At 33.6% G+C, this 12,918-nt stretch overlaps 1 protein-coding gene across 2 annotated transcripts in view; it reads left to right on the top strand.

Moving 5' to 3' along the window:
- Oatp74D (Organic anion transporting polypeptide 74D) overlaps positions 1-11,131 on the top strand; it is a 116,830-nt gene extending 105,699 nt beyond the window's left edge. For both annotated transcript variants that reach the window (XM_067347269.1, XM_012364354.2), the window contains 4 exons: positions 206-353; positions 847-1,087; positions 1,455-1,583; positions 1,865-11,131. In XM_067347269.1, coding sequence (XP_067203370.1) covers positions 206-353; positions 847-1,087; positions 1,455-1,583; positions 1,865-2,034 — 688 coding nt within the window. In that variant the 3' untranslated portion in view covers positions 2,035-11,131. The remainder of the gene's footprint in view (positions 1-205; positions 354-846; positions 1,088-1,454; positions 1,584-1,864) is intronic.
- Positions 11,132-12,918: the final 1,787 nt, after the last annotated feature.

Below are 12,918 nucleotides of genomic sequence, written 5' to 3'. Positions count from 1 at the left end.
AAAATTTTTAATAAAAGTATCTTAACATATTTTTTAAAATATTTAATTGTGGGGGAAAAATTTTACAAAACTCGAATTTGGGATATTTTTTTCTATTATATTTGCGGAAGAAGCTGTTTTGAGTAAGCAAAAGAGGCTGTTAAATTTTATGAATAAAATTTAGTTCGATTTAAAGCAAATAACCCGCGAATTATGTTTTGTATAGGCTTTCTAGTTTCGTGCCAACTTGCGAAACTACCTGCGAATGCGATACGAACAAATTTAGTCCAATCTGCGGCGCCGATGGTAGAACGTATTTCTCGGCGTGTCAAGCGGGCTGTTCGAATTATTCGGTTATTGATGGCAAAGGATCGGTAAGTGTTAAGCTTGATAAAGCCGGCACTTGACAAGACATATACCTTAATGATATATCTGTTCGAGCGAGATTACATGGGATACGATGGTAATTGAATTAATCATTAGCTTGAAAATACTAGAAACCATGAAACCTAAAATTGATATCGTTGCCAAGTCATGTGGAAAGCAAGACGTATTCAAGATTTATATTGCTTTAAGCTATTTTTGACAAATAATATTTGAATAGCGACATTACTATTTTATTTTTATTAAAATATTTGAAATAATTTTTAGCTATACATTTTAAAATATTTCGGTCGCATATCTAAAAATCTTTGATTCCTTCATATCGAAGTATGAATCTCTTGAACGCATATATCTATTATGGACATTTTTTTAAAGCAAAACATTGTTTAACAATTGTATTTATATAGTATAAAGTGCTATAACAAATTACGATCTTTATTATGATTTATTTCTGCTGACGATGTTATTTTTGATATTTCGCAGTTTCAAAACTGTCAATGCATTGGACAAAATATAACGATACCGGAAGTAGTAAGCACAGCGACGATGGGATACTGCCCATTGGAATGCAGCAATTTTTGGGTTTACATGATCCTGTTCTCGGTTTTTGTTTTTATTCACTCGACGAGCGAGGTGGGATCCATGTTACTCATTCTACGATGCGTAGATCCTAGAGACAAAGCCATGGCGCTCGGCCTGATACAGTTTGCCATTGGCTTATTCGGTAATTACTTAATAAAACATTTTTTTCAGCGTTGGATATACAAATTATTAATTAATATTAATATATTATTACCTTACATGAAAATATATTGGATCTGAATAAAACAAAAAAGTTTATAAGAAAGCACAACTTGATAAAAAAATTTCTTGTGAAGAAATTTGGATTATAATAATTATTTGTATATGGATTGATTTATAATTTATGAAATATTAATTTTGAAGTACTTGAATTAATAAAGAAGGGATAAGAAAAAGAAAGAAATTAATTTAAAAAATTGATACAACAGAGAAATTAGAAATTTTTTAATATTAATCTTTTAAAATTGCTTTTAATAGTATAATATGTTTAGTAATTTTTCTTATTTCAGGCAATGTTCCATGTCCTATCGTTTATGGTGCTGTGGTGGATTCTGCTTGTCTGGTATGGGAATATGCTTGCGGCGAACGAGGAGCATGCTGGCTTTACGATTCTAATGTATTTAGAATGTTCTATCACGGTATGTACATATTTTAGAGATACGTAAAAAAATTCTACATTATTGAAAGGAAAGTATATGCATCAAATAACACACCAATAATTACATTAGTAAGAAAACAACGTCATTGCGTGAAATTTTGATTAACACACGTTTAAAAAATAAATTGAACAAATTACAAGGGCAAAATGTATTTTATTACTGAATTACGCAAAATTTTGTGTTAATCAAAAAATTATATATGTATAAACTTGTGTGGAGAATAAAGGCAAAGTTAATGTAATAAGACGAATGTTTCACAGGTACAACAGGCGGTATCCTCATGTTGGCCTTTGTAGTGGATATAGTTGTCTGGTACAAGGCCGGGAGTATAAACTTCGTGGAAGAGCAGGAGGGCGAGGAAGGCACCGCGGAGGAAATGGCGACGTTAAAGTCGCAGGACGCTCAGGCGGTGGAGAACGACTATTTGTGAAGATTTCACATTACTCTTTGCGGTGAATGGGTCGCGGCCGAGTGCGACGTTGCGTCTAAGGACACAGAACAGTGTTGTAAGATATGTAGGGGCGTCCTGCTTTGCGAAAGGTGCCAGTATAGTTCGCCGTGTTTTCCGAGGACGGCGAAAGATCGACCTATCGCTGATTACGTGTTACAACGGATCCTTTCCATGGAGAGTCCCGTTTGAATCGACAGAAGTCTAGTCTCTTTCCTCGACAGTAGGCGACGTCTCTCTCAGGACGATCGACTCTCGTGATGCGAATTCATTTTTCGTTAACTGCGCGCGCGCGTTAATAGTTTGAAGGACAAAGAAGCAAGCGTGGAAGAGAAGCTTCATGGGAAGATTGATTGAAATGGAAAGATTGACATGGGAAGAAGATTTTTATTTGATTACTCGCGAGAAGACAGAGTTGCATAAGCAAAGTGTGTCGGAACTCGGAAAATCGTGGCTCGATTGCGATGCGCTACGCCAGAAAGACTGGAAGATTCGAACGTGATAAGCACGTTGCACGAAGACGATGCTGATTATTGTATCACAGAATATTTTTGCAGATAAGCTGAAGAAAGTTGTATGGAAGAATCGTCATAGGACGCGTCGAAAAAAATAAGGTAGATAAGGGCGAACGGAAATAAGAAAGAGAAAGAGAGAGACACGAAACGAGTATTTCGTTTGAGCATCGCAAACGTGATATAAGTCTCTCGAGTCTTCGCTTCGGAAAAATTAATAGGATTTATCTCTCAAAAAGACTGTCTCTCAGTAAGTACACGCAATAAAAGTAATACTTCCGTGCCTATGAAACGATAGTGCTTGTGGCGAGCACGCGGTCCGCTCGACGGATCCGAGGAATCGAATCGAATCAAACCAGACGAGCAGCCTCGCGGGTGGCGATGAATGCGATTCGCACGGAGAGACAGTGAGGGATTGCAGCACACGGTGCATCGGCGTTGATTAGTATATGACGGCGTTGTCGGCATCATGCGCGCGCGTTATCTAATTCTCTAACGGTAACATTCGTTTCAAGTGATACAAAAGGAAATAGAGAGATACTTTGTGCCCCAATAAATGTAGGTCTTTTTTTTTAATCGGGAAATGGGATTTTTATTACAAACGAGTTAAATAAAATTAGCGCTAAAGCATTTTAATGTATCGACGGCAAGAATGAGAGAGAAGTTTTTAATAGCAAGGAATGATTGTATCATTTTAATAATTTTAATAATGGTAGTAATCGTAAAACTTTTGGGAACCATTTTAAATTTTAAAAGATTATAATTCATAATTTTTTCCTTGCAATTAGAACGTGCAAAAAGACAAAATATGTATAATTATGTACGTGTAAAAAGTGTACATATATATATATATATAAGTGTCGCGCATATAGATACAATTTAAATCGTCGACTTTGGTCAGAGTCGACCGCTCATGAACGAACGTCTGCGCTTTGTGTATGTGCTCGCGTGCATTCTGCTTTAATCTTCGCGTGTGCTCTCTCTATCGATGTTCTGAAAAATGCACCGTGATTGATGCGCCGGGTTTTCACGCGGAGACGTCTCGCGCAGGTAGAAATTATTCGCGAAGACCATTACAAGAGAAACAAACTGTTGCGAGCGATAAGCGAAAGCATGTACATTGATCACCGAAATCAGAAATGTGAAAATAGTAAAACAATAAGTTAGTTTAATATGCTAAGAGTTAACGCAGCAATGACTACCTCTCAGCATACATCTCGTTATTATTAAGATAGAGCTCATTCGTGATACTTTGGTTCGAGGCTCTTGCAAAATATTGAACGATTCATTACTAAGCTCGATGCCGACGGCTGTTTTGGCAATGATTCTCGATGTATGCACCAGCAATATGCTCTGTGAATTAGCGATATATTTTTATGTATACATATAAGAGTACGCCACCCTTAACACGAGGTTTTGACGCGAAGACGTTCGTGCTGAGCGACTCGAGACAATTTCCGTTTTCTTATATCAGTCGGATTATTCTTGGGGATGATTTAATCGCGCGAATCGAGATGTACTTGTATACTATAAACAAACCACGTCTCTTTTTTGCTCGGTTTTAAGCGTCGACACACCCAAAACACATCGTCTCGTATTTAGAACTTTTCTCGGATTTCGGGTGACCTCTTAGGCACTACCGTCCGTGTGTTTCACTTGCGCATAAAGTATTACAATGGTAAATATATAAGCATATATCTATTACAATTACGTATTGGTTTTGAGTGAAAAAGGCGCATGTGTTTCACGCAATAACTGGTGGAAGTATCCAGTGAGAGAAGGAACACAAAATGAAAAAGATAAAAAAAAAAGAGATTAAAAAAAGATTGATGAGATCGAAAACGAAAATACATACGATACATATTTTTAGATGATTTGACGAAAACGGAAGTAAGATAAAACAAAAGTAATATTAATTATTATTATTATTATCATCATCGTCATTATTATGATTATTGCGCTAATGCTAATGCGGGGTAGCCGTAGCGTTGCAAAGACGCAAAAAAAAGAGAAGCGAATGAAGAGTTATTAAAAAAAAAAGCTGTATTTTAATATGATACACTTTACACATGGAACACTCGTCGATGTCTAATTGTCTGCCTGAGTGCTTTCTAGTGCTCTGCGCGCTTTCTTCAGCAACGAAAGAAGGCGTCTCATTAAAAATGTACGTCCGTTTTCCATGCTGCGTAGAGAATTGCCTGCAGATAGCGTGTATGTGAGAAAGAGAGAAAAAGAGCGAGACACAGGCAGGTATTAAAAGCGCATTTAGGATACGCATCGATCGAGGCGAGCACTTTTGAAATTATTCGATTCGGAATATTGAAAAAAACTTTTGCGCAAGAAAGAGAGAATGTTTGACCTGAGAAGCATAAATAAGTTTAAATGTTTTAAAAATATTTGAACAAATTTTCAAACGATTATCGAAATATTTGGATAATTTTTTTCTATTTAAAGAATATAATTTGAAGTTTTAAGAAATTGGTGCGATTTCCAGATCAAATCTATTCTCTCTTTCCTACTGATGTACGGTCGGCTTTCCGGTTCGATTGATCTCGTCGACGGTTACTAATCTTTAAACACAGACCATTTGTCTCGCAGAGTGCTCGACTTTTGAGATCTAAATATTTCCCCACATGCTCTCTTTGCCACTTATATTGAATCTGTTCTTTACGGAACGCGATACTTTTTAAACGACTTTATTTCTTGTTGCATTTTATCTTTATTCGCACGATAAATGGTTCGTGTTTAAGGGCTAATTCCCTTGAACGTGTGGTTTCTTTAGCGCAAAAACGGGAAATATATTTTTGAGAAGAATTTTATGTTTGGGCGATTATATGTGCACTTCTCTCCATTGATCCCGAGAACCGGAATGCCGTCCGCGAGGCATGGAGATAAATTTTCAGCAGCTTTGGAATAGGAATGAAGAAAGACGAGAATCAGCATATGATGCAATGCGTAATATTATTTTATAAAAGACTACTTATTAATCTACTTATATTAATCCCTACTTATTAATAATATCGATCGCTACGACACAAAATCGTATATTGTTGCATTTGAAATTCGGCTGCAAGGTGATCAAATGTGTCCCTTCGTGCATTTGTTGTGAAATCAGGCAATCTTTTTGCGCGAAGAGAGATATATAATTTTATCAAGCGAGCAGCGCGAGACTGTTCTGCTACGATTAGCGATGAGTGCAATTAATTAAAAGCGATTTGAAGCTAGAATAATCAATATCGTTCCACAACACTTGCAACTGGAGGAACTCAACAGGTATTCAGACGTACACTTTCGAAGTTGAAAAGTTTTAAAATATATATTTATGTCTTATTTAAGCATATACTTCCTTCCACAATTTACGTTACTGAAATCGAATATTCGATATTCTTTTAGTTGCACGTCGTCGAATGGCATTAGTTATTCTTGATTCATACGACGAAATGAAGTCGACACATCTCTGTACCGGATAATCATTCGTCAAGTACACGGTCGAAAAAGAATGTATGTAAGCGACCGCGTATGCATGCGACTTTCGCGCAGTGCTGCTGACCGCAACCGAGAATCGTATTTTTGTATCCGCGGAAAATCATAATCTATATTTTAAACGAACACGGTGCGGCACGGCACGGCGATGAGGATTACGTTCGACTAATCCGATAGATGTATGTGTAGTTGGATACGCATAAGTATGTCAAACGAATACTTTTCAGTCGGATGTGTGTATATATGAATTCAAGCATTTTGTAATGCTCGTATTGAAGCTTCTCGATGATCAAAATCAAGTTATTGACGAAAATGTTAAGAAATCAAGCTAATTAATTCGTATAATGTAGATGATTACTGTTCTCTATATACGTATATCTATATCGTGTAGAAATTAGTCGCCGTTTGATCGGTCGCAAATATTTTTCAAATCGTATCGATCGTAGGACGTGTACAATCTGCGCCGAAATCAACGGTGGCAGCCGCGTGTACAAATTATAATGTTAATGCGGTTTCTTCTCCCGCTATCGATCGATTTCTTTCACCGCCGATGGTGATTCCGTTGCCATTCGCCGAACAGTGATTATGGCATGCTCACTATAACGATTTTATTTGATGGAAACACGGAGAATCGAGATGCAAATGCGTGCTAGACATTTTTGTCGAGAATTTTATCCCTAAAATGTTTAAGTACTTTGCTCTTGCTTTACACGATGATAAAAAAACAAAAAAAAAACTTGGCAACGTCCAATTGATACCAAAGAAAGTAATTTACACATGTTTATTTAAATATATATGATGATCTGTTGTATGTATTTTGATTATATCTTTTTTTTTTTAAAGTTGTATCATTGTAAAATTTTATAACAAAAAATTATATTTATTTTGATTTTTGTTACAATTTGCATTTTATCTTGCAGCTCTCAAATTGTTTTTTATTCATGCGATATTGATTCATTTAATCTAATCAAACTTTCGCGTAAATTTAGGAGGAACTGATTAGATACAATTTAATCGTCGGATCACGTTCCTCGCGATTGGTGTCAAAAAGTGCCACTGCATTAATTGATGGTGCGCTCGGATTTTATCACAGTGCGTTAAGTGCTACAATTTGAAAATGCTTTACTAAATCGAAAGTTTTTCTCTCAATTTTAATTTTTGCTGTAACCATTTTTTAAAAAGTAATTATTATTATGATTGTCGCGAGCATAAGAAAACAGCATGACGACACTGCTTAGCAGTTTTCGGCATGAAAACGGAGGAGCCGCGCGGCACTTTCCGATAGTATTTCTACAATGACTATCCGTGGCACTCAAATGATTAAATTTTACACGTGTTAAATTTTGTGAAACTTTAATGATGCAAAAAATATGCGTAACGCATACTCAATGTGTTTGCTTCTCGGTTTTCCACGTGGTATGTATGATACACTTGTAAATATAGACAAGTACAATAATTGCCAAAATAATTCGAAACTCCGACTCGAGTTTCGATCTTCATTCTTTCGAGCACCGGTGACAAATGATTCGCGATGACTTCCTACTTACCTGGCCTTTGTCTAAGCGCATTCGTTTAAAACGAATTTTTATTAGTCCGAACTGATTAGTAGTGAAATATCTCGGACCGCGAATTGTTTATCGACCGCCTGCTGCATAATTATAATACACAATGTAAAATCGCGACGATATGCACAAATCAAAAAAACAAAAAAAAAGAAGACTGTCTAGAAAACAGGAACTGCCGAAAAACTCGAAGGATATAATTCTTTTCTCGAAAATGTTCTGAAAACTGCCTACTGACACTGCCTGATAAAACTCATTGTACTTCACTGCCATATTCAACGTAGACCATGATTTTGTATTGAACTTTTCTCAATGTTTACCACGTTATCACATATTATCTGCTGTTGACGATGATAATTATTTTTCTTATCATCGAGAAACATAATTTAATAGATTACCGTCAACACTGCACTTTTTACATATTTTTACTATAACTTTACATATAAATTTTCAAGAGGAAAGACATATCTTTCTTTCATCATTTCCTATTTCCACGGAATGCATTTTTTATTGCATTTAAGATTTTCTATATACTCGCGCGTATAATTTTGCATTTGTCGCGGTTTTACGAGTTTACTTCGGCAATGAATTTTGCATAATGTGTTTTGCCGGGGCGCTTCAATCTAAAAACGGAAACGATTGGCAAATACACAGAATACGATAATACTATATTTTAGTAAACGAATTTATCGATAATGTATCCGTAGGTCTGTAGACGTCGGCCACATAGCGCCGGCGATCTTACCTAATTAACCGATGTAGAATCCTTCGTGGGAATCATAATTGCTAGTCTTTAGTTTTGTGACGTGCGCGCGCGTACATTTTCATCTTATTGTTGATGGAAATTTACGTGAGTATATCGAGTGCGAGAAGCAAGTATGAGATGACAGAGTTACTCGGAAGGCAAAGTGTACAATGACATAAAATATATAAATTGCCATCGTTTTATGTACACAATATTATATATTGATTATATAAATTGCTATTATTTTATTATTATTATACTGATACTTTTATCACTATTGTAAACTATTAATTATTAGATTTCTCTGGAGGTTATTGTAATAATAATTATTATTAATTATTGCTAACGATTATGATACGTAATAGCAAATTATGATTGTAATAATTGCGGCTTTGATTTTTATACATAATATTTTATATATATATATTATAAGAAAAAAGAGGATAATGATCGATTACTCTTCGGAAAAAAAAGTAAGTGTATTTTGATATAGAGCATGTATGTTATATTATGTGTAAGTGTGATACGAATAATTCTATGCGTTCGGTCTACACGAGACCGTAAAACCGCAGAACAAATTTTATCTTTACAAGTCTCATTTTTGAATCGGCGATTAATTTGTTTTTCTCGTCCCGCTTATTTTCCGGTTAAAAAAAAAAACACATTGTACAGAAAGTATTTAGAATGGACAGTATTTTTATGAGAATTACTTTCGACGAAGCGCATATCTTATTTATATTCCGAAAATTGAATGCGTGAAAATTTGCACTACACAACTGCCTGAAATAGCTAACTCTAATCTGCCGCGAAATTTTGGCGAACGAACAATTGCTCCCTAAGCTATAAATAATTTTCAGCAGGCCAGTAGCGAGAGCTTTCGAATTGTAATCGTTATCTCGTGGCAATCGTCTTCTTCGACACGAATGAAATTTTGCAGTTTACCTGATTCTTGAACTGACGTACGAATTGTTCGAATACCGTTCATTTGAATACAACACGATCCTTCTTCGGGGGTGTCGTGTTACGTTCTCGATGAAGGTTGTAAATAGGAAGTACCATGCGTTCGATGAATCACAACCTTAAGGTTCCCAGTAACTTCCGACATTTAAGTGCCTAAAGACCCAGAGACACGTCTATTCTCTTCGTTGTCTAGTTTCTACAGTTGGATAAGGCACTGCTTATTGAATAAGACAACGACAAAAACTGGCGCTTGTCCGTCACATAATCAATTTTCTTTCTGCGTATAATTTGCCATCGCGAAATTGCTTATTCATAATATTATAATGGGCATTTCACAAAAGTATAAAGATGAATTGCACTTCTCGATTTTTCAATAGAAAGAGAGAGAGAGAGAGAGGGAGAGAGAGAATAAAATATATAAATGAGAGTTATTGTCTATATTGCAGTTTTTGCAATATCTACGGTACCTGTGAAAATATCGCAATAGTGTAATTTTAAAAAGAGAACTGCACAACTTTGTTAGCTTTCTAAGCATCTTGAAAAAATCTTTTATGTTTATTCTTTATAATTGTTGAATTGTTTTTATAAATTATCACAATTTTTTTATATGTTGCAAAATAAATATCGATGTATATAGTATAGAACAATGTAGAAAATATTAATCTAATACTTTTAATGGACAAAATGATTTTATACGATGTGCATCCTTTTCTTGCTATAATTGTTTAAAGACGTTAATTTATTGAAATAATTTTTTATTGTATATTCATTAGATTGTACATTACAAATAATCAAAATCCAGTTTATGAACTTGTAGTGCATCAGAGGATAAACAAAACTTTACTCTCTTGCACGACAAACGTATATGAGCGCCGAATATTGCAAGACCAAGAAAAGATGCAATAAATAATGACGAATAAAATAGAAAAGTGTGCAAATATTTCTACAAAAGTAGAATTTAGAATACACACTAGGAACCGTGGCAGAGCTTTATCCAACTTTGCTAGTTTTACGTCGCAAAGGACGAGAGACTGTCACTCGACATCCTCAGCAGATCTCAGCACTCCGGCGAAACGAACAAGGATCATTTATTTTTTATTCAAACTCGCAGAAGGGCCAGCTCGTTTCCGTGGAGTGCGCCTAACGAATAAATAATTATATATTATAAATAAATCAATGAACAAATAAATATAAATACATATATATATATATATATATATCTGTGTGTATGTATTTATATTTATTATATATATACAAATATATATATATATATATATATACAAATGCGCGTGCGTGTACATATACATATATAAATCTAAGTGCGGGAACCTTGAGGCATGTGGAGCAGCGAAAACGGAAAATCCTCGAAAGTGGAAGCGCCGGAACGTCGTCAGTCGATGATGTTTTTGTTTTTGAGGATGCAAGAGTCAATTTTTTGATTACGTAAACGAAACCCCTACATCACTGTAACATACCTCTATAGCACGTCTCATAGTTTAATTAGCCCTCGGATTATCGGTCATTAAAATTTTCTCAGGCGCGAGAAAACGGTACCTTTGAATATATTTATTTTTCTGACTATAGAAAATCAAGGGATCGTGGAGGTAACGCGAGGGAAAAGGAAAAGAGGGAATAAAAAGATAATTGACTACTCTATACGGTGTTTTGATAATCCGAGGGTTAGGACTGATTCTACAAGCGCGTAAAAAATGCTAGACCGAGCATATTTTATAATTATACTGTCATTATTATTGTTTGTAATTATATGATTACTATCGAATTTGTTTTTAATAAACGGCAGGTGCCATGATTATATATATAGACTAAAATATGATTATTTTCAGGTGTGTCCAATCTCTAATTTTCTTTATTATATTTATTACTCTTTAATATCGATCAATATCAATTATAAAATTTTTTCTACACTTTGTTAGTCGTATAATAATACATGTCAATTTTTTACATTAAACAAATGTTAATTAATTATCGAAAAATTGATAGTTTTTTATGATAAATACTGAAATAAAATACTGAACAGCGTTAAATTGATTTCGTCAAAGAATTGATGAAAAATTGATTCGTAATAGCAGATACATATGTAGAAGATAAATAATTTTCTCTGATAAACTAACATGATGCATTTTATAGAATGGAAAATTAAAAAATTTTGCTAACAACAAATTGTAGAATTCAAACGACTGATTCGACATAGTAAACTACAATAGTGTGTTGATAAAATAATTGATTTGTAATGTTTAAAATAATATTAATATGATTCAACATATTTTTTAGTTTGGAAAATATTTATTATTCTGTTATTTATTAAGCTGCAAATAATTTAGCTACATAATTTTATTACTGCAATAGATAATTGTATTGATCTAACAAATGATTGTACTACAAGTATAATATATTATTTAGATGTAAAAATCTTCAGTTATATTTTGCGATTTTCTGAAGCATTTGTTTTTATTTGTATATTTATCACTTAAATCGAATAATTCTTTATATTTGTTTAAATCAGTATTTATATTAAAGTTACTGCTACTGTTACTGTTCTGGTTAAACGATTGAGATGAATGCAGTAAATTGTTATCGAGAATACGTCTGCTATATAACTGGTTGATGTTCGTATTTGTATTAGTATTCACATTCTCGTTATAATTCGTGTGTTTTCTTCATGGCTTCAGCTGTGTGCGGCATTCAATGAAAGTCGTTGCAAATAACCGTCAAGGCCGAGTAGTTTTTGAATGTCCGTCATACCGCTAAGTCGTCTTCGTGTTTGCTACATGATTAAACTTTGTATTTCATTTTTAAAGTAATTTAATTTTTAAGTTATTGAGAATAGAGCTACATAAAAGCTAACAAGATTTAAGTTTTATGCATCAACTACTAAAAAGTCTTATTTTTTAAATTTTGAAAAAAGAAAAACAAATTTTATTTGTTAAATGTAAAATTTACTATTCGTATCATTTATTGCATTTTTCATATATTTTAATACCTCATTGCTTTTTTCATTAGTTAATAATTCCGCAATCAGATTGTGTAATGCTTCAATTAAAACAATTTAAACTTTCTTTCTGTGCTCGCAGGACTAACAAGTTTTCGATACGTTGTAAATTTATCAAAATCAACTCCAACTGTTCAGATTTTGTAGAGTCACAATAATGCGACAACAAAATTAGGAACTAAAAATAAAAGATTAAAATTAAATTTAATTACGTGTGAGATATTTGAATTTATAGTTAACAGTTTCTTTTTCATTTATATGTCAAAAGATGTTTTAGAAAATAAATTTAAAGTAGGAAAGAAAATAATACACTCGTATATAAAATAAATCAATAGAGTATAGAATAATTTTTATTAATAGGAAGACAATATATAAGTTTCAATTTTAGTTGTTTCGCTAAACTCAACTTCAAATTTTAAATAAGTAGATCGTTAAATATTTTAATCCGCTTTTACACTCTTTTCAATAGCAATCTTTTGCATTACTTATTATTCTAGTAATAAAATTTAATATAAACCTGTTTTAACATAATTTTGTTTCACAAATATTTTAATAAAAAATAATTTATTTACCAGACAGCCGAGTATTCGACGC

The sequence above is a fragment of the Linepithema humile genome, chromosome 1 (genome assembly GCF_040581485.1).
Source record: "Linepithema humile isolate Giens D197 chromosome 1, Lhum_UNIL_v1.0, whole genome shotgun sequence".
Classification (NCBI taxonomy): Eukaryota; Metazoa; Arthropoda; class Insecta; order Hymenoptera; family Formicidae; genus Linepithema; species Linepithema humile.
The sequence above is the reverse complement of the archived record's forward strand: the minus strand, read 5'-3'. Positions and strand labels throughout refer to the sequence as shown.